The sequence below is a fragment of the Zonotrichia albicollis genome, chromosome 1 (assembly GCF_047830755.1).
Source record: "Zonotrichia albicollis isolate bZonAlb1 chromosome 1, bZonAlb1.hap1, whole genome shotgun sequence".
Classification (NCBI taxonomy): domain Eukaryota; kingdom Metazoa; phylum Chordata; class Aves; order Passeriformes; family Passerellidae; genus Zonotrichia; species Zonotrichia albicollis.
Window position 1 is genome coordinate 90,410,225 of NC_133819.1, and position 22,579 is coordinate 90,432,803.

The following is a 22,579-nucleotide window of genomic DNA, read 5'->3' on the forward strand; positions in this document are numbered from 1 at the left end:
ACTTAAAAATTAAGAATCCAAATTTTAAGGACATCAGGTATTTACTGTTCCCCCTGCACATTTTGAAATCATGTACGACTGCCTAATATACACAGGAAAAGTGTTTTTATTTTCTGCCGTTAGATGTTTTGAAACTTTTTTCCTTCTAATTGGACATAAGCCATTAATGCTCCATTGAAATAAAAAAAATCTAAATGAATGCAGATGACCAGAGATCCACAGAATAGTTGATGCTGGAAAGTGGAAAATTAAACCAGAGCTGCTGGAGACCCACCACAGAAAGGGCAGCTTTCAGAATGGCATGGCCTACATTAAAATATCTTCCAGTATTTAAAGCTGTTTTTAAGTGTCCATTGAAAACTTATGTAAGCCCCAAGATCATGGCAAATCTCACCAATAAAAACCTGCAAAGCATTTCCTTCTGCCAAATGACAAACTTCCCAGATGGGAGGAACAAGAGAGGATCACTCTGATCACCACTCCTAGTCAGTATCAGACACACAACTCTCTTAGTAGTGCAGCACAGTGAGATAATTTATGCACCAAGTGAGCAAAATGCTCACAATCCTGTGTAAAGCTTCTGTATTAGAAAAAAAGCTGCAAGAAGTTTAGTTACAGTACATATAATTACCTACGGGAAGGGAAAATGGAAATTATGACCCAGAAATTTTACACTGGTCTTTAAACCAGAAACTAACAACTGGGTAAAGTTGTTAGTCTTTATTTTAAAGTTCATAATCTCAACAAACACTTTCAATAACCACAAAGCTAGCTGTGTTTTTAAAACTACTGTGTTTTAAAATTAGCTGTGTTTTTAAAGTTACTGATCATAACTGTATGATCAACAGTACCCAAACACTGCTGTTGGACATTCATCTGTTTCATGTAAAGGACAAATATGGAATTTATTTTGAGTTTTGGAGTTTTTCCTACGTGCACCACTGCAGCTGAAAACACATGACTCCTGTCTTCTAAGTTTACATTACAAGCAGGTACACCAGCCTCATGTAATATACAAAACCACAAAGACTGTGCAGTTAACAGAGATGGAAAGACTGCTCCTTCAACTTCCAAACCTCATTCCATTTATCTGAGTTGCAAATGGCTATTAAGTAATTTGTCCAAACACAGGACAAGTTTGAATATGAGGTGATTTCAGAGGTGCTCTGCATGTCTCTGCCTAACTCAACATAAACAGCATAATCATTTCAACATCACTAACAAAACCAAGAGAAGAACTCTCAGCTGCTACAGACTGTCATGGATGTACAAACACTGAAGTTGACAGGTCAGTAAAACAGACATGAGCCAAAACAAACTGCATGTGCAGATGATCACACATCCTTTCTTCTTCACATTGCCAGCATGCCATTTTTAAGTTACAAGATGGGTGGATGGGCAAATATTTACAGAAACCTATTATAAAACTTACATGGATTTTATTTTATAGTGACACTGGATGACACACATAACATGTCAGAACATATATTATATGCAGAGGAGCCTAGACTAGCTAAATTTGGATCCTGATTGCTGGCTAGTAAATCTTACTGGCTATCATTTAATCAAAAAAACCCCAAACCTCTGACGTTGTGTTGTTTTGTCATAGGTCTCCCTGAGTTATTGAATCATCAGCAGTAACTCTGGTATCCAGGCTCCTAGGTTTTTGCCAGTATCTGTGCTGATTGAACAGAGCAGGAATATCCACCAACAAACTTCAGAGACCAGAGGAAAAATATGACTTTGAACACAAAACAACCAATTTTTCCCATATGTTACTAGTCCTCACTGCACTTCCTTGCAAAACCAGATTCAACTGCTACAGCTCCAAAACAGCCTTGACAGCATTTGAGCTGGAGTCTCCTGTACCAAAAGCTGCATAACCTGGGGAAGTCTAGAGAACTGACACAAGAAGGAGGCATCTGGAAGTGGTCAGAACTAAATAATTTTTAATTATGTTGACGTTAATTAGTCTACAGTTATCCAGGTAGCATCCATGTCATCCAGGCATCAACATTGTTTCACTCCCATCTACATTTTAACTTCAAAACTTTGATACCCAAACACATTTGTTTTCCCATTGACATTAACACAGCCTCATACTTGCCTTGAGGCATTACTCTGCCTCATACTTGAGAGCAACCTTGCAAACAGGTCTACTCCTCTATCTTCTGCCAACTACTGCTTAAGTATGGAGTATTTCAGAAGGTCACTAGTTAGTTTGCTTTTTTTTTCCCCCAAGAACTACCAAAGATCATAGCTTGTTATGTAAGAGCTACAGATTCCCAACATCTGCTAGCAGCTGCTGCGTCAAAAATCAAGAAAACTCCGCAGTGTTCACTCCTGTGTGAAAGAACCCATTTCACTTGCCTAGGGCAGAAAACCATGTTCTTGAGAAAGGGTAAAAATCCTGCCAACCAGCTGGTTTGTCTCAGCCCTGAGTGAGGAAGTCACTCCCTGGCCCTTCTGCAAAACACAGGCCACTATTCTGGAAATCACATTTGTTTTTGTCCAACTGTATTGATAACACAAACGACAAATTTCTACAAAACATACAACTATTGAGTGGCTGGTATTTTGCATATTAATTTTGAGAATAATTGCAAAAATAAGCAAACACAGAGCAATGATCAGAGAACAGTGATCAGCATGCAATATATGTTACTGTTGTAATACAGTGTATGAAAACATGCAATAGTTCTTCCTACTGATTTACCCTGCCATCAGTTCCATCTGTCAGACCTAAATAGCTGCTTCATTATTCAAAAAGCAAAAGAATTGCAGAACATCTGTCAAATATCCTATACGATACACTTCAAATACTGTAATTGTCCACAAAAATGTAATTACTCTGTGTAAAATGCATTAGGGACAACAAGTTGAAAGGAAAGGCTATAATTGTTTCCACGTTTTCATTACAATAGTCTTCAGCCTTAAAATTACAGTATTTTCCTCAAAATAAAGTTAAGAATATAGATAGATTTTCTTTGTGTTTTCCTATTTCACATTCTGAACAGTGCAGCCTAATAAAAAAAATTAGCCAGACATTCAATAACTTATATGGCCTGTAAGAAACCACCTCCAATTTTTCTCTACAAGACAGTTCTTAGTTCATACATCAGCATTCACACACTTGAATGTCTAACATACAAAGCTGGTACACTACTTGAAAGAGCAATCAGGCCATCAGAAGACAAGAAATTTGTTCACAAAAGACTTTTTAAAGTGAGCCAGAAACTGATCTACTCAATTCAAACCACTTAAAAAAAATAAAGTCTCATGCCAACTGGAAAACTGTATTTTGCTATTTCATTTTTAGACTGTATTTTCAGATACAGAAACCATTTGTATAAAATATAAGTAGTATCTTAACCTGTTTTTACAGACATACACACAAGTTATGAATACAAACTTTTACTGCAGAATTATGTACAATATTATGTATTCTACAACTGCTCAGAATACACTGGAGGTTTTTTTACTGACCTCGATTTCCACAGAATTGTGAAATTGACATAAAGTAAGCCACAGAATTTCAAACCTAAAAGGAGAAAAAGATAGGGAAGGATGGAGAAAAAACAAATATATATAGTGAAACTTTAGTACATTATGCTCCAAAGTCTTCACATAGCATCCTACTTGTAGTATAATCATATTCAGATAAAAATTAACAGAAAAGGCCTTTGAAAGTACTTCTATATATTACATTCTGTAAGGTGGAACAAAAGTTTACACTGAATTGGCATCTTAAAAAATACTCAAAACCAGGAAGACAAACAGTGAAAGGTAATATATGCATAACATGTTAAAGGAGGAGTAAGTCTGTTTTAGAAAATGCAGTATTCAGCACAGAGCTGGCAAGATTAATTATGCAACCACTGAGATTTTATCATTACCTCAGCTTGGAATCAAAGTTCATTATACCTCCAAAGTCTGTTAATGAAATGCTGTATGTGTGTTTTAATAGCCTAAGATACAAGATAACTGAAATCAACTTGACCTTAGAAAGCATTAAGATTCAAATCCAGGAAAGGATTTAGTAAACCTAAATTAAGGAGCAGTGTCAAGTAGCCACACTTTCATACACTATCTAGGTAGTTACAGTAGTCAATCATTGTGAGGGGATAGCAGGCCAAAATCCTCTTACACAGATAAAGTGCAGCCCCGGAAGCAAAACCCTACTCATTTTGTAATACACCCGTGTAGGGCTGCAAAACATTTCCCCCCTGCTTCCTTCTTATTGAGCTTCCAACACATCAAGGCAAAGAAAAGAGTCAGGAACAACAATGGAGTAATTTGAAGTTTATGTTCCTGACAGAAACACGAAAGTCTGGTTTCTAGGTCCTTGTTCAAGAGTATTAAAAACCCCCAGTAAGTTACAAGTAAACTTTTCTCTCTGCCATCTCTGTAACCCTCAAAGATTGAACCCTGAATTTAAATGAAAATTTAAAATTGATAGAATCTGTATCTAACTCAACTATGGTCATTCTTTGTTATCAAGGTAGACTCAGTTGATCAGTTCCGAACACTGCCAAGGCAGTAAAAACATTACTTTCAATGACTAAATTTGCATGTGACAAGTTTTCAATCCATCTGACAGGCTACAGCACTTTTAAACAAACAGAATACTCCTAGATACAGAAACATTTCCAGATTTCTGTTTTAGTGTTAGCCAAAACATAAAGATATTTTTGCTGAGAAAAGGAAGCCTGTTATCAGTCTTAACAGCATTTTCTGCTAAGACATCACAAATACATTTTAGGTCACCCAGGAGAATTAATCCTAATTAAGCCAAGCTGTAATTTAAACTGACCCAGTCAATTTGCATAACATCACATGCTGCTGCAGATTCTGATTCAGCTTTAATTTAATTGAACTTTATTAGCAGAGATCAACACTTCAGAATAAGGGTTTTCTAGACACTACAGTGAGCCGAGGCAAGACACCTACAGGTTTCTTCTGTCTTCCTCTGTGTTCTTGAGTCCTCAGTTAGGATACCAAGGTGGAAGTAAGCTGCTCACCTTTCTCCTCTATGGCTTTTTCACATTAATTGCAGTGCAAATGCAAGGGAAGAGGCAGGAGCTCACAAGAACAGAAATCCCTTTATGCAGCAAATGCTGCAGTGTCTGTTTACATTATGTATAACCATGGACTCATCTACTTCCAAAGTGACAAATCATTTGTAAGCTGAACCTTTGCAAGTGAGCGATGACTTCCTCAAGTCTCAAAAATCACGTCCTTAATTAGACCTGGTTCCTAAGTGCAAAACTTAATTGACAAAACTCTAAATTACTTGAATCTTGGCTAATCCCCATGGTTTCATCATTATTACTGAAATATAGGATGTCACATGGGACATTCAAAACAATACAAAGCATTAACCACAGAAGCCAACACTCCTTTAATTAGGGTTCAAAATTTGCTGTTTTCCTCTTGATCCAAACATTTTGGAATTTTTATTCAAACCCCAATGGGAAAATCATGCTTAACATTTTTTAAACAAGCAAGAACTGCCTCTTTTAATATCTTATATTGCATGAATTTGCTAAAGAACCTCTAGAATAACATTTTGTGTAGAAAAAAGATCGAAATTATATTCAGACAAGATAATGGAAACAGTATCTCCAAATTCTTTGAGTGAGTCAACTGCATTTGTGAGAGTAGACCAATTTCAAAAAACAGCCATAGATTTTATACAGTAAGATACCAAATCAACTTGCAAGCGTAGAGCAGAAGCAAGTTGTTTTACTTCAGGCAATTGGTTAAAAAAAATTGAAATAAAAACCTAAAATTCTTTCTGCAAAACCAAGAGAATTATAGCAGCTGAAGTACAATATTTACACCTGGATTCTGCTTAATGACTATTAGTATAATTAGAGAATAATAGATAAAAGATAAATTAATCCCCAAAAATAATCAAATAACCAGCAACTGGTTGACTATATATGCATATAAGTCATATAAATAAACACTAAGTGAGGAAAGCAATGATAAAAGCAATAAAACCTCAACCACTTACGCTCCTGGCCCCTGCCATGTCCATGTGATTGTGTCCTATGAAAAGAAGTGTGACATTTGCAATTAATTATTGTGCATTCAACTTTTTACACTGCACACAGCATAACTGAAAATATATATTACTAAGAAACTTTCATGGAAACTTCTATGCTCTCTTTGCAAAAGTTCTTAACCCTGTTAGGGATCAGCCCATCAGCCCATACAGATATATGACAAAATGAACACTGTGTGAAGCACTAAGAGAGGACAAATCACAGCAAAAGAAGTGAACAAGATGCAAATAGCAAAAAGGGAACAGAGACCTGTAAAGCAACATATAACAGGTAGGAATATGAGGGTAAAAATCATCCCATTTTTAACTAATATCAAGAAACAGCACAGGAAAAAGACTGCGGTACTTAGAGAGTGATTTAAATGTACAAAAAAGGATCTAAAACCTAAAAATTAGTTCTGTTCTAACTTGGAAAAAGAGTTCAAGTCATTATTGTAAAGACAAGAAGACACATTAAATTCAGGTTTCTGAAAAACCTGATCAGAAAAATATTTTTTCAACCTACTGAACATGTTCCAGTTCAGTTTTATGCTACCATTCAAACCCATTCTAGAGATTTCAGGTGATCACATGTGCCATGACCATGAAAAAAACAAGTCAAGTCTTAACTACCATTTCGAGCCACCTAAAGTAAAAATAAAAGGAAAGAAACTTATCCATAAAAGGTGAAAAATGTGATTAATGATAGAACAACAGCTTAAAGAATAGGGTCAGCACATCATAAAAATCCACTAAAAATTTAAAACTTGACATTTAACAATTATTTTCAATCAAACAAAATACAATAAAGGATGAATCTATCTGTAGCAATCAATTAATCTGCATTAAAAAACCACACCTCCATGTAGTAATATTTTAGAACTATAACGTGGGTAGTTTTACTGTTACACAGTTTCTGGCTATTTTGATGTCTCTGATAACACTCCAAGTAAATGTATTATGGGTTTTGTCTTTTTCCCACAAGGAACTTTCATTACAAACCATAAGAAACCAGTGTAGATAGCTGATAACTTATCTAGAGACTAGATCTGCCTTATAGAGCACTAAGCACTACACATCTCCAATCCAGCTCTCTAAATTGCAAAGGCACAGAGTGAAATAAAGAAAAATGTGATTCCATCAAAGTGTCTGGGTCATTGAACAGGGCACAGGTATTTTCAGAATGCAGCCTTGTGCTGGCTAGCTGGCAAGTCAAACTCAAGTAAGCCATCAACAGTCCTGCAAGAAATTCCCAATGCAAATGTCATAGTTGACAGGCATGCTTTTTTTCGTTGAAGCATCAGGATGCATCAGGGATAATGGCCAGGGAAATGGCTAGGGGAAAAAGGGATTCTGATCTGCAAGAGGCAGATCCATGTTACAAGAGACTTCTACCAGCATAATCAATATCTTTATGATAAAAGCATACAAAGGGAAGTAGGATTTTCCTTACATAACTAACTTACCTTTTATATTTACCACAGCATCCAGGTTGCGCTTCTGGACAACATTCCCTTTGACAGCATTCTTTGAAACTACTGTATCCAAGTAATGAACACTTTAAATTGTGTGGAAGTACATAAAATGATACAATAGCTTGGTTGGAAGGGACCTTTTAAGGCTATCTATTCCAACTCCCCTGCAATGAACAGGAACATCTTCAACTACATCCTGTTGGCCAGAGCTCCAACCTGACCTTGAACGTTCTCCCCTCTGTTATTTCCCCTCAGCACAGGAGGAAACAGGCAGAAGAGCCATCTTCCATAGAGTTTGTATTTGACACAAGAAGACATCGAGAATTATATGCCAACCTTCAAAGAGGAGACTGGCTGTGTTTTTACAGGTTCAGTTTACCCTGATATACAAAAACTGTACAAGAGCTGCTGCTAAACTGCTTATCAAATAGCACAGTTATTCATGGAAGGCATATGGAAATAAAATGCATTTTAAAGGGCTCTGTGATATCTAAACAGGTATATAGTTTATATATTTTCATCATTTCATAAGTAACAGCACTCTGACAGAAAAGTCAAATGAAGAAACAAGGGAAAGAAAAAATTGTAAAAAGGATTGCAGTAGAGAACCTATGGGTGAAGACATTAGAGCATTTATTCTAACTAGAATATAGGTAATAGCTCTCAGGCATCTAATACCTAAAATATTACCAATCTAGACAACCAGGAGCAAAATTTGGAATATCAGGCCTAAACAACATTTTAAGCCTTAAAAGTTCTTTCTGCTCATGCATCAAGAAGAGAAACACATTAAAATATTACTACTAAAAATCAATGATGCAGGACCAGAGATGTCATCTAATACAAACAGTCACAAGCCCCAAGATGACTGTCATTCAGGGAGCAACTCTATAAAAATATAAAAACAGAGCTCTTAACAGCAACCAGAACTAGATTTATTTGCTAGCAAAAACCCCCTGAATTTACTTCTTCACTTTTGCCAAGTTTCAGCCCACTGCAGAACAGTAGTGCTTTCCCTAGCTCTTCAACAGACTACAATGAAATAAACGTTCCAGAGTGCAGACACCTACTACATTCACCCCAGGCTCTGATCTCCAAAAAACTCTCAAAACAGCCAGGTGCACTCAAATCCAAGACTGTTCTCATCCATACTGTGGAACTCAAAGCTCTGAGCACAGACCAGAGCAGGCACTTCAAGCAAAACACAGTGGGGTGACTGCACACAATGTATATCTGGAGTTCACTGGCTAAGCAAAGATCTTAAGAAGTTCCTTTCTAAACCTAAAATTATAATATACATCAGTCAACCAAGGCAACAAGTAGAAAGCCAGAGACATTTAAAGTTTGCTAAAAATGTCATCTTAGTGTATGAAAACCAATTCTCATTCCCTACTCTGTTCTTACATGTGTTGTGGTTTAATCCCAGCTGGCAACTAAGTGTACCACACAGCTGCTTGCTCACTCACTCCTCCTCCCCCAGGGTGGGCAGGAGAATTGGGAAGAAAAGGTAAGCCTTGCCTTGTAGGTTGGGATGAGAATAGCTCGATAACTGAAACAAAATAATCTAATTCCATATTCCTAACCAAAATAAACCTTTTTTTGTGTACCACATCATATTCCTTCTGCCTCTCCTCCTAACTCTGATGCAACTCTTCTGCAACCCCCAAGCTAACGTAAAAATAAAGCAGTAATAGCAATTATCACTCCTGTCATTAATGCTTAGACCTCTGGAAGGTCTCTAGGAACTAGATCATAGGAAGCTAAATGACTTGGGCACTGAAAACAAAGTGTTTTACAGCAAGTAAAAGTAGTAGGAAAAATTTAAGTCCCATATACAAAGTCATGCCAGCTCATAATAGATATCTATATCCATTAGAATTAGTTATAGTTAACTAATAATTATATATATATATATAATTTATATATATACACACATAAAAATATATATATTATATATAATTAACTATAGAATTATAGTTAGAATTTCTTTTGACATTTTTGCAGTACAAAAATTATAAAAATTTTCATTTACATTTATATTGTTTTACTTCAATGTTAGATGCTCACAAATTTCTGTTAGTAAAGCGTTAGGAACATTCACTATTGGATTACAAACATTGAATATTATGTACTACAGGCAATAATGACATTTCAGTATGCACCTGGATTTTCAAGATATTTACAAATTAACATTTGATAGCTTTATATTGCTGTGGGCTTAACATTAACAAAAAGTTACAAGGCATATTAATATGACATAAGCCATGAGCATGGTTGCCATTTTAAATGGCAGTGCCATCAAAACTTCAAACTATTTTTAGAAAATAATCTTTATTCCTGAAAATACAACAATTATGTAATGAAAAATCCCAGGCAGCCCGCTACAATGCACTTGATACTATGTAAGCTATCAGGCTGCTACTCTTGTCACAGCATCTGCCACGATAATTTTTGGGTTTGTTACTGCAAACTATTTGATTGCCATTCCATCCTGACTCAGCCAAGAGCAAATAGTGGTCTGTGTATATTAACTTTGCTTGGATCCTTTTTTTAAAATCAAGGATATGTTTTATGCTTCATCAGTAAATGACAGAAAGAACAGTGGATGGAAATATTTGTAACCTACTCAGGTACCAAGAAGAAACAAAATCCTTCCTTAGAACAAGGGGTTGTTAATGGGCTAGTCAGAGATCTTCTGATGTGACATGCATCACTAAAAGAGACCAGGTCCTTATTTTACTTCTGACACTCTTCATACCCTCCCTAAGTAACTTCCACTTCAGGAGGGGACAGACATAATTTATTGTAAAGAAATATTCAATAATCTGCATTTTACCTGAACATAATTTATATTGGAAGACTAGTCCAAATTAGCTAATTGCTTAGCCAAGGGCATGGTGAATATAAAATGGACAAGATGAGACTTTATAAAGGTGCAGAGGTCCTCAACACATCATCCTACACCATTCATCCAGTCACAGTAATTCATGACTAACACCCCCAAAGGCAGGAGATGAAAAAACATCTTCCAGCAATAAATGACATTAGAAAAACTCTCCAGCAAACACTGCAGGAACAGGGAGCACTTAGGAACACAGATCCTGTACAGAAATTGCCATTTGTCTCATCATTTGGCGAGTACTTCTTGTAACAACCTGAACAACTTTCAAAGCAGATCATTTAAACTGTCTCAGTTAAAACTCCCTAATATTGCTTGAGGCTTAATGAATAAATGCTTAACTAACAATAATTTAGCAATGATTTTTGAATTTTTAAACCTTAAAGGTTGCATAATGCACTTCAGTGAAAATGCCCTGAATTCCAAGGACACTGCAAGCTGAACTTACCAGTTTGTTTGGATAACGTAAAACCACTGGCTGTACAGGAACCCCAGGAATAAATGCTCCTAGAAGGCACATACAATACATAATTAATTTACAGTGCATTTGGTAGAAAAGAAATTTACTGCAGCAAGAAAAAACTATACAACTAGCAGACTGATAGGAAGTAGCTGATGGTGAAAAAACAGGATCTGAAAGTAACCTCAAAAGAAATCAAAAAAGCAAACCCTGGAGAATGATAATGTATATCCCCTAATTAAAAATGTTTGCTTACATTATCTAAATTATCCTCTACCACTTACACATATTGTTATTTAAACAAGTCAAAGCTTAGTACCAAATTCAGCTCAACAAATGAATATAAAAAATATGAGCATGCACAAGATGGTTAAATTCATTTATTCCCTGTGGTCAACAATATTTTTGGTAAAGACCTTGGGCTTTCTTATATAAAAGAAGCTTTCTATTTTTATAAGCAATTTGTCATCTCTGAAATAACAGAATTATTGTCACTTCTATTCTGTAGCTATGGGAAAACTAATAGTTACAAATTGAACTAGAGCTATATTGAACTAGAGCTATTATTCAGAAGCATCGCTTCACTTCATGGGAAAATTACAGTTCTGATAAATAAGCAGCACAAGTTCTACGTCATTTGCTAACCATTTTCTTGGTTTCTAATAAAAAGATTGGGTAATAAGTATCTTGCCCAAGACTTCTCGTAACATCTCTTTCTCTCATGAAGAAATTAAGAGTTTCACTCAAATTATGTTATTCTTGACAATTTACTACGGTCTCCCTAATATTCCAATTAAAATGAAGAACTGAATAATTGAAGTACACTGTATTTTCAGCATAACATTTGCTTTACAAAATAACTGTTGAAACTTTAAAGGAATAATTGTTTATGGAGTATAAACATCTTTAAATTAAGGTGGGCTGCATAGAATCCTTAAGAGATTTGGAGGCCAGCAGTACCTTCTGCTCGGTCTCAAAGAACAGTCTAAGCAACTTTTGAAATAATCCAAAGCTGACAAAAGCTGAGTGGTAGATGACAAACTACCATTTAAACACAAAACCAAGAAAATGTGTGGTAAGGAGCATAGGCCATGTTACCAGAGTGGGGAAAGGCATCCTGATAGAAATAACGTAAATAGAGAACTAAAGTAACATGATATAAGTGAGGAATTTTGAAGCAAAGGATTTCTGGAAGAGTGGATGGATACAGATGCAGGTTTCAGTAGTAAAAGTGAGACAGTCAAGAGGCAGACAGCAGCATGTACCAGACCAGAGCAGAGGAAGATAGAGTGAGAATGTAAGGATGAAATACATGGTGTCTGGAATTTCTATGGCACAGAGGGAGGGCAGGAAATCAGGGCTTCACAAGAAGGATTCAGGACAGCTTTCAAAGCATGGTCAGGATTCAGGCGGAGAGAGAAGGAGAGCAAAGAGCTACAGAAGTAGGTGTTTCCCTAATCACCATTCTGTCATCTAAAAAGGTAAGAGCTGAGAGAAAAGTCTGAGATACCTTCAGCCAAATGAATCAGTGCGAGGAACCACAGCGCTGACTCACTGCATGATATTCTAAGTGATATTTAAATTGCAAGCCAAACAACACACAAAACACACAGTAAGACTAGGAACTAGGCAGAAAACTAAGAGGTCCAAAACCACATTCACAGCTGCCTTGCTCACTGAAGCTTCTTCATTGACCATCTCCCTACCTAGGTGATAAAGGCAAGTTTACATTAAAGATTAGTGGTTTACTGCAGTACTGGCATTTGTCCCTACTGGAAATGCAATTTACAGCTTCATCAATGTTCAGCATTACACCCTCTACTAATCTGATAAACTAAAAGGGTGATCCTACTGAAAAGAGCTTAGAACATGGATGTTATGTAAAAAATGGCAGCCTCTGTAACAGTGTTACATGGGAAACATTTTCATGCACTTTTCACCAGAATGCAACTCCACACAAGAGTTAGAGAGGGATCAGCCAGATACAACACAGCAACAAATGCTAGGCAGCCTGAAATAGGTTCACTACAAAGCTTAAGGTAGCAGTGAGTATCTAAATGCTGCATGACAGACCCAAAATAGGAAATGGAGGGGGCAAGGGAAAAAACCAAAAGCAAAAAGACACAAGCACAGATCCAGGAAGAAACATTACTCCTTCAGTTCATATGCATCTCAGAAGCCAAGAAAAAACCTGAATGATTGAAACTGTTTTGTTCAACAGTAGAATTACAATCTTCCTGTAGCATCAAAATTTATATTCCAATTTCACCCTATTGCAAGGTTTTTAACTCAACTTCTGCAACAGCAAGCAAATTAAAATGCAACTGGTATTTCAGAAAATGAAGATACAAGGACAGTCTGTAGAGAACAGAGAAATGAGCATAATACCTACCAGGTTTGAATGTAATTAGACAGGATCGGTTTGTGCAAGTGCCCTCTGGGAATATCATTATCTTGAAGTAAAAAAAAAGTTGACTTTTAAGAACTATTTCAATGTGAATTTATTTACAAATACATATTTTCAAAGCTGTTATTAACTGATTACAGCAAAAATGTTCTCAGGGAAAAACAGTTCAGTTAGAGTAAAAAAAAATGTTGCTGAAGATGTCAAGTAAAGTTCTACCTTAATAGGAAAAACATTTTTCTTTATCTGTGATTTTGCCTCTTTTTTGCCCTCCAATAATAATTCTATTTATTGGAACACCGACAATGACCAGAAACACTTAAGTATGAGTATTTTCACTGAAGATTTTGGTGCTAGAAAAAGTATCATAGTCTGTAGTGTACCAGAACAAAACTCCTGCCTACAGGCTATGAAAAGAGTTATTTTCTCTTTGCTATTACTTGGCATGTGCACAGATGCCCAAATGACAGAGACTGAAAATACCTGAACAGAATTCTAAAAAAAAGAGCAAAACCACTCAAGTTGAACCAATTGATCAGAAGAAAGGACAAAAACAAAGCCCTCCCACCCCCAATCCATAGTAGGACTAGGACTAACATTACTAGTTTTATTGCCCATTCTGTCCTAGCTTGCTTTGAAATCTAATGATCAAAGTCACAATGCAAAAGCTATAAATCACCTGTCACATTGTTTATAGCTGTTTATAACATTTTTGCAGTCCAGTAAGCAGAGGTATACCCACTGTTAGCAGCAATAATCCCATAAAAAATATACAGTGTCCTAAACTCAAAAAACCCAAAAAACACCGGAATGCTTCAAATTTGCAAAATAATCAAAAAAAGATCTTATGTATCATCCTTTCCTCCCCATTGCTCTCTTTCAAGGCACATGACAAACAGCCACATTTAAGGTGCAGAAAAAAGCCCTGAGCCACTTGTTCTGTCCAGGTTTTCATCATGTGTTTTAACAGAGGTGGTTATTGGAATATCCAAATTTTTTTGGGCTGCCTTGCCCAGCATCTTCAATAATGGCAATGCCAAAATCTTGCAAGGGGCAAGAACACACAGTACTTTCCCAGGTATTCAGCTGAGCACTTCATTTTTTTCCTTTTAGAGGACTTCCTCATCTGCTGTGGTCTGTCCATTTAGTACCAGCTAAGAGCTGCCTGGCCATGTACTTACTCAGTTTCCCACAAAACACAATGCAAAGGGAGACACATGAGAATCTTACATTTTATCTTTTAGAAAGAGGGGATAGGGGAAATTTCACACACACACACCACCCCAAACCACCTAAAGCCACCCACAATGAAGAAAGCAAACTGCATATGCAAAGCCTAGAAATGCCAAATAGCATCTCTTACAGAGGAGCAGAACACAGTACCTGTGGCCATTTACCATCAGACTGGGCACGCCTCTTTATCTCTTCAACAGTTTTCCTGCGAGAATCCTGGTCTGACCGAGACACAAATACTGGCCGGATATATTTGATCAGAGCTGAAGAGGAGGGAAAACAAAAACAAGGACCAGCCTTTATTTTCTCTTTTTTGAAAAAGATGCCCCACCCCCTTCATACATCCCCATTCCCACCCCACCACCAATTAGTCCTCTAGACTAAAATTTTTGTTAAAATAACACAACTACTTTACTATATTACATTGCAGAATTGAATACTCAGCTGAATTACTGCTGCTTTATTGAAGTATTTTCATAAGTTTCTGTGAGGAAAACAGTTTTCAAAATCTTGGCATTTTTCAGTTTTTAATAGATCAATACATACAACACAGATAATGTAAAACATGATAGTACATATTATGCAGCTTTTTGCAACAATGCAGCTGTGGCTGTCAATAGGCCATTTCCTCTCTCCACAAAAATCAGAAAGTCTATAGCCACTCCCAAACCAGCAAAGCAGCAGGAATCTCTCTGCTACCTAAGTGCTTGTAAAAGACATCCTGACACTCAAACTGTCTCTCTCTTTAGTGCTTTTGTCTTCTGTGACAGCTCAGCTCCACTAAAGGTACAGCACCCAGGATATTATATACACTGATGTTATTTTTTGTGAAGAATCAGTGTCAACAGAAAAGGCATGCTCATTTTCTCAGTTGTCACTTGTTTGCCTGTTCCTCATCCAGATGAATTAGATCTCAGACATGCTCTTTCTGGCTCAGTGGGAAACCTCTTGTATGTAGCCAGACACAAAATAAACACAAGCAAAAAAATCAGAAATCAGTCCACAAGATACACTCCATGGATGTCTGTCACAAAGACACCAAAGAATACTTTCAAAATAATAAAAAGCCCATACAGCTCTTTTGCAGTGTCCAAATGCACTATAAGAGAAGCATCTTCAAATATAGTACTTCATGCCTTTATTTAAGCAGGTTGTCTTCGAAAACCTCTTAATTTTTTTATCATGTAATCTTACTTGAAGGTTCAAGAATCACTAAAACATCAGCTATTCTACTTGCCTCAAACACAGTTTTCATTTTTCTAGCCACTGTGAGAAGAGTTCACTGACACTGTATAATCTGCTTTTGTCAGGGATAGACTTGCTACATTAACGGATCAGCCAGTGCTTAAAGTGTGAAGAAAAAAACAGTGTAAGGATTTACAGCCCTGTACTCAGCAAAAGCTGCTGGTTATGGTGTTATCCCACTGAAAATTTAGCCACTAACTCACCAAAATTCTTAAATTCTGAAGGTTCTGAGAAACTAATCTGTAAAACCTTACAGCAAGTTCCCAAATATTCAGCCACCCTCTGAAATATTACTTGTATCCCACAAGTCATCACAGCTCAGGAGACAGTGTATCAGGAAAGTTACCTTACTCTTGTATTTTTCCTACATGCCTGTTCTTAGACAATATCTATAGAACAATGCTTGGCAAAGATCATCTTTGGCCAGCTGGGGTTACTGTCAAGGTGAGGTAAAAACAAAGAAGCCCCAAAATAAACCACAAAAAGACTAACACAAAAAGAATAGGGGGGAAAACCCCACAAACACAGAACAAGCAATAAAAATAACAAGGGAAACCATACTTAGTATCATAATTGTTTTCTTCTTAGCGATCCTACTCCTGAGTTTGCCCCACTTTTGCAATTTACTGCTCCATAGCAAAAACAAAGTAAAGGAAAGCAAAAGATCAAACATCTCCAACCTTGACTTGGAAGTTTCTTTTACATTAGGCCCAAATGACAGAATTTACTTCAGGCCAAAGAATGAATAAGATAATTCCAGAACTCCCAGGCTCTTTTCTGAGGACATGCAAGCAGGGTCTTATTTATCACGCATGAAATTAAGCAAGCAGACAGATTTTTCTTCGGGCAATGTGACAGAAAACATCAGACTACAGTGATGTCATCAGTATCTGAGAACTGTACAGGCAAGATGGGCAAACTTGGGAGCTTTACTGTTGCAACCTCCCCAAAAACAAGCTACTGTAATGTTACTAAGCTCCAGAGGAACACCAGGTGAGCTATCTTACAAATAACCAGCACCACAAATAGCAACACACCCCTGTGCAAAGAAAAATTACTCTGGTATGCTGAAAGGCAGAGGCAACTGAGAGCTTCCTATGGATTTGTCCTGCCTGTTGAATTAGCCTATGAGGGTAGTTACATTAAGCTTTACTTCCCTAGACATTGGACTAAAAATGCTGACAGAATTCTTGTTTTAATATTAAACAGAAACTGAAGATCCTGCGAGACACCAGCTACCATCCAACACTTTAAGTGAACTTGGAACTCTCAGTCATCAGTAAAAAGCTGAAAATACACACCAAGGGAAGGCTAAGTTTTACTTTTCTTAACCAGTTCTGAAAACAGAGCACAAGGCTACACAGACCTCTACTTTCACCATATATTTTCATCTCAGATCTGAAAATTCAAAGGCTGTACCAAGGCGACCTGTGCAAGAAAGTCAGGAGCAGGGTCAAAGGTCTGTAAAGAGAAGCTGAAAAACATACCAAATAGGCAGCCAAGATGAGACTGTGGTCAGAAGTCGAGTTGAAACACAGGGAAACAGTACCTAAAGTAGTGTGTGATGCAAGGAATAGGCAGGACTAGGGCGAAGTCAGGCCAGAAGTGAAAGCAGAAAATGCTTCAGACAGCTGGCATGCTGAGCAACTAAAGGAAACAAGTAGAACTCTACAACATGTTCAATAAACAGAACATAATCATATCCTTCTCTGCTCAGCTATTAACTGTCCAAGACTGCTGTAACCAGATAGTGAAGACCACACCTCAAGTGTTCAGAGATTCTGAAAAATGTGCTTGCCCAGCTCCTCTCGCTCCATTAAAACCACCCTCCAATTATCAAATCTAGTGGGCAATGAGAGAGAATCCATCAATTCACAAAATTGATCTTGTGAGTGCCATTATTCCAGCTTTTTCTCTAGCACGTCAGTCCCATTTCATCTAGACCCTCTCATTCCCAATTTCAGATCATACAAGGAGTCCTGAGGACATTGACATGCTGTATTCTACCTTCTTAGACAGGAATTTAATATGCAATTTAAATAGTGCTGCCAGTAAATCACTAAAACCTCTGCCTCTCAGGGCAGCCAGAATGCCACAGACATTCTAACCAAGTGAAAGTTGCTTGAAACAGTCTTTTTAAAGGGAGCCTGCAAAAACTCAGTATTGCTTTAATTAATAGCAGGGTGGCAGCTCCGACTGATTTCAGGACTCACATGCAATCAATTTCAGCACCAGCTCAATGCATAAGCAAAACCTATCATTCTTCCTGATAAGCTGAACACATACAGTTGGTGTCTTTAAACTTCTTGGGACAACAGCAGGGAAAAAATTATTTCCCATCTCTCTTTACAGGCAGGTATGCATGAGGAAACCTTGTTTCAATTCAAGACACAAAGTGCTGTATAACACACAACAGCAGAAAGTACTGTAGCAAACCATTTATACTGGCAACATCGCCACTGGCTCCACAGGGCACCAGAGAACATAAAAAGCTATGGAACAGACACGGGGCACTACATACAGTTCTTCTAAAATGTATCCATACACACATGTTTGAGTGGGCAGTTACATTCTCACCACTGTAGAATCAGCAACAAAGTAAGTGACAGCTGCAAAAGCAGAGAATGCTGAAGTTGAGGCTTTTACTTCGTCTCTCTCCCAAACAACACAAAACCCCACCACTACATTCCCCTGACACTCCAAGAGAATCCTTCAGAGGCAGCACAAGTGGCTCTGCTTGCCTTTAACACTGGAGGTAAGCTGTACAAGTAGCCTGCAGTGGGATATCCACTTACAGTATTTACTCCACAGCTTTTCTCTAGTATGGAAAAAATACAGTTATTTTTCTAACAGCAGTCACCATGCTGTGCATTCTGTATTTAGGGGTAAAAAAACCCATGGAGGATAAAGGTTGAAAAGCTCTACACGCCCACAAAGTTCCAAACTCACAACTTTTCTAATGAAGTAACATCTTATATGAAAACTGCTCTTTTCTGTAGAGAAAAGAAGAAAAGAAATCTGTAAGAAGCTCAGAAGTATTCTGAAACTTATAGGGGAAGAAAATCATTAAGGTTTTCTTACAATTACTTTCTGTGCATACAGACAGAGACCTCAAAAATGGAAAAACTCAAGAAACATAACACTCACCAAATACAAAAAGGTGTATCAATGCACAAAGCTTAATTCAACCAAAATTAGGATCTTTTGCACTAGGAATTACATTGTTCTTACAAAAGAAGGGTTATTATAGTCATGATACTCTGTAAGAGATTTGTAAAGCTGGTGGTAGTATCTTATTTTATATACAGACTTACATCTAATATATATTCTTATTTGACTCAAGTCTGAATCAACCACTGAAGATAAATGTATGTGAAGAAAACGTATCCAAGTCTGACTAAATGCTTAGCAGATGGACCACCTGACTGCAGGCATGCCAAGTATTCATGGCATTAATGAATGGGAGGCAGCATTAATGGGAAAGTTCTTCTCCCTGCTTCCAAAGAGAAAGGCAGGAAACAATGCAGCCTATAGGACAAGGAAAGGTCAGCAGTGGGAAGTAAATAATTGGTGTCCTCTTTAGCTTTAACAGAAGGAAATTGTGGTATTTGGGTTGGTCTTTCCAAACGTGACCCACTTCCTTTAAGGACTCCTTGAGAGACAAAGACTTCTTTTTTATCTCAGAGACACCTGCAACACCTCTACGAGGACATGATTTAATGTTTTAGCTTTCTGCTGCCAATCTAAAAAGTATTTAAGGCAGGCATCAGTATTGGTTTGAAGGTTTCCTATAAACTGCAGTTTGTAACTTCAAAAAATGATATTAATGGTGGTGGTTTAAAAGCATTCCAGTAGCAGTTTAAATGAGAAGCAATTTTTACAGAATTTTCCAGGACTCCAAGCCAAATGATAAACACATACCTATAACACACAGGTGACAATGCAAGTATTTTAAATCTCTCAGAGAGCTTCTGTGAGACTGAAATCTTGCAGGACCATCTGGGTGCCCACAGTCTGAAGGAAACATTGAATTTTGAAATAGAGGGTTTTAAAGGAGAAGATGAAATGGATAAGCTTGGCAACACCTTCAAGATGCTGCTCAGAAATGGGGAGCTCAAGTGTGTACTCAAGGCAGGTTACAATGCCAACATAGCATAGGATGCTGGCGTTCATCCTGGTGACCTCAGCATTCAAGCCCCTGATTTACAGTGTACAAAAGAGAAGAAATCTGTAATGCCTTCACCTTAGAACAGATTTTTCCATAAGGAGTTTAAGGACTGTTTTAGTTAATCTCCTAAGTGTTTAAATGTGGGATTCTCACAGAAGAACTATGGGGTTACCACAGTTCTCTTCCTTGTGTTGTATGGAAGGGATGGGGAGGCACTTGGGATGCAGGACCAAAGGATTAGGTTGCACAACAAGGCTGGTGGGTAATTTGGCACCTTTTAAGTTTTGAGATGAAAACATAGCCAGCTACCCAAGCATAAATGCTTTCCCCTGAATTACTTTCATTCTCATCTTTTAGTCATGATGCTTGAGAAAGGCCTATAATGCACTTTCAAAAAATGGCTTTAACAAAATTTCATGAGTTTACTAGGTGTGGAAAAAACCATCTACAACAGAACTGATAGTTTTATAGCACTGCATGATTCTCCCTTTCTCTGTAGCTCTGCTGTGTTCTGCCAAACACAAATTACCTCCTTCCCCTTTATAAACTTAAGGTAACACATCATCCTGTACATTTCACAGGTACCAATTCCCTTTCTTTCAGAGAGTGGTGTTAGAGATATTGAGAAGTTGCCTAAAGTTTAAATTTAACTTTATATTTAGTTTCTAAAAGTTCAGGCCACTGAAAATGCTCAAATCATAAAAGTGGTCACAAGTCTCCATCAATTCATATTTACTGATAAATTCCTTGTCCTTCTTACTGAAGCATTTCTGCAGCAGGACCAATCACTGCAGCAATGAAAAACTACTTTCAGCCAGGTTGCTTCCACTGCCAAATAAGACAGTGAACTATCCAAAATTTATGCACAAACCTTGTCCTGAATTGAGGTGGGATTCAGCAGACAAAACCGGAACGTTTAAGGATCTGTACTGATAAATTGATCTGACTTCTTCAGACCATGTAAGGTATAAAAGAATCCTACATGCCATTTTCCCACTGTAAAACTGAAGTGTTCCAGCAAAGTTCACAACTCCAACCTACCAAAACTCTGGCAAGTCATTGTATAGAAACATTCATCTTGCTTCAGCATCATGACATACTCCATCTGTTTGGCATTCTCTACTTTCCAGATACTGGGGTGTTTTTTTTATGATCATTGAAATACTGTTTATATTTGGGCAAGCAGTTCCTCCCCAGAGTTTGTTAACCTTGTGTGTGTGCCAAATGGATAATTTTCTTCACTACTGACCACTGACTGAAGAGTTCATAACTCTTCTCCCAGAACCAAAGGGCATTTTTAAATCTGGTTTTCTTTGTTTTCCTTAAAAGGATGAAGATATCTGTAAGAGTCACAAGACACAAGTCTGCTTCTGAAATTGGACTTTACAAACCAGGAGAGCTGCCTTCAAGTTAGACAGCAATAAAACCCTCATACACAAATACAGTTGTGGAGTACTTCCAATCCCATAAAGAACAGGCTTTTAATCATCTGGACTTTCAAGTGGATCAGAAGCTTAATATTCCATGACTGACTGACTAAGAGTACAATAATATAGGCAGCTGTTCCAGAAACCTATTAAAATGCTTGCAGAACCAATCTTAGTAACCATTTAGCAATCAGATCATTTTGTGCCTGCTAAAGCACCTGATCCCTCTGGTATACAGTGTACAATGTCTTAATAAACACTGTCATTACACCAAAAAGCCATTTATTTATATCATACTTGAATATACAGGATGAGGATGTACTCTTCACCCAAAGTCCTCATCCTCTGCCACTTTATTTTTTACATATTTAAGTCTGCTCAGATACTTAACTGAATTTACTTTATTCAAAGCTTCCCAGAAGATTCAGAACAGCCATTCACAAGACTCAAGAGATAACAAGTTTAGGAACATCCAAAACCTTACTGAAGATGGTATACCAAGCTTGCAGGACTTACAAAACTAAAGAACATGTAATATGATTCTGACCTCTCTGGCATAATTCTGGATCAATGTCTAGAGTGTTGACAATTCACCAGCAATCCAACAAAAACATGAGCATATTATCACATAAGAACAAAAGAAATACCAGCGGTCCAATAACATGAAATGCATTTTTTTATGTATGTGCATGTAGAGAGGCGTTAATAACATTCAGATTAAAATACTAATCAACTGAGAGGACAGTCAGCACTATCTGCTTCACAGAAAACTTCTCAAAGCAGTAAAAGAGATTTAAAAAAAATCAGTTTCACTGGAATTAGTTTTCAAGCCAAACTAATCAATACAGTATTACTACCTCTCCGTTAAGGTCCATTTAGCTAAAGAACACAAACTACTGTAATTAATGTTGCTCATATAAAAGTCCACCCCTAAAAACAAAAATGGTTTTTGAACTCTCAATCCCAGTTATGACTTTTGGTATGCCTCACTTCTGTGGCATTTTTGTGAACATTTCACAAGTGACTACGTAACTTCTGTGGTCGCACAGCATAAAGCAAATGCAGCTATACAAGACAAAACACTCCTTTACATGACTGCACTGTACATTCCAGTAATATTCCATCAAATCACTACATGTTCTCTTTCTGTAACTGGTTGTACTCACACATGAACTAAATGAAGTGAATAATTTTTAAAATGTACTGTAGGCAGTCTAGA

General features: G+C 37.2%; 1 protein-coding gene across 1 annotated transcript in view; it reads right to left on the minus strand.

Annotated features, from left to right (window-relative positions):
• Positions 1-22,579, minus strand: part of LPCAT1 (lysophosphatidylcholine acyltransferase 1) — a 66,420-nt gene that overhangs the window by 34,235 nt on the left and 9,606 nt on the right. Inside the window, exons 4-8 of the mRNA XM_074546815.1 lie at positions 14,671-14,783; positions 13,276-13,336; positions 10,872-10,930; positions 6,020-6,054; positions 3,487-3,541 (exon numbers count right to left, since the gene is read on the minus strand). Of these exons, the coding sequence (XP_074402916.1) occupies positions 3,487-3,541; positions 6,020-6,054; positions 10,872-10,930; positions 13,276-13,336; positions 14,671-14,783 (323 nt within the window). The remainder of the gene's footprint in view (positions 1-3,486; positions 3,542-6,019; positions 6,055-10,871; positions 10,931-13,275; positions 13,337-14,670; positions 14,784-22,579) is intronic.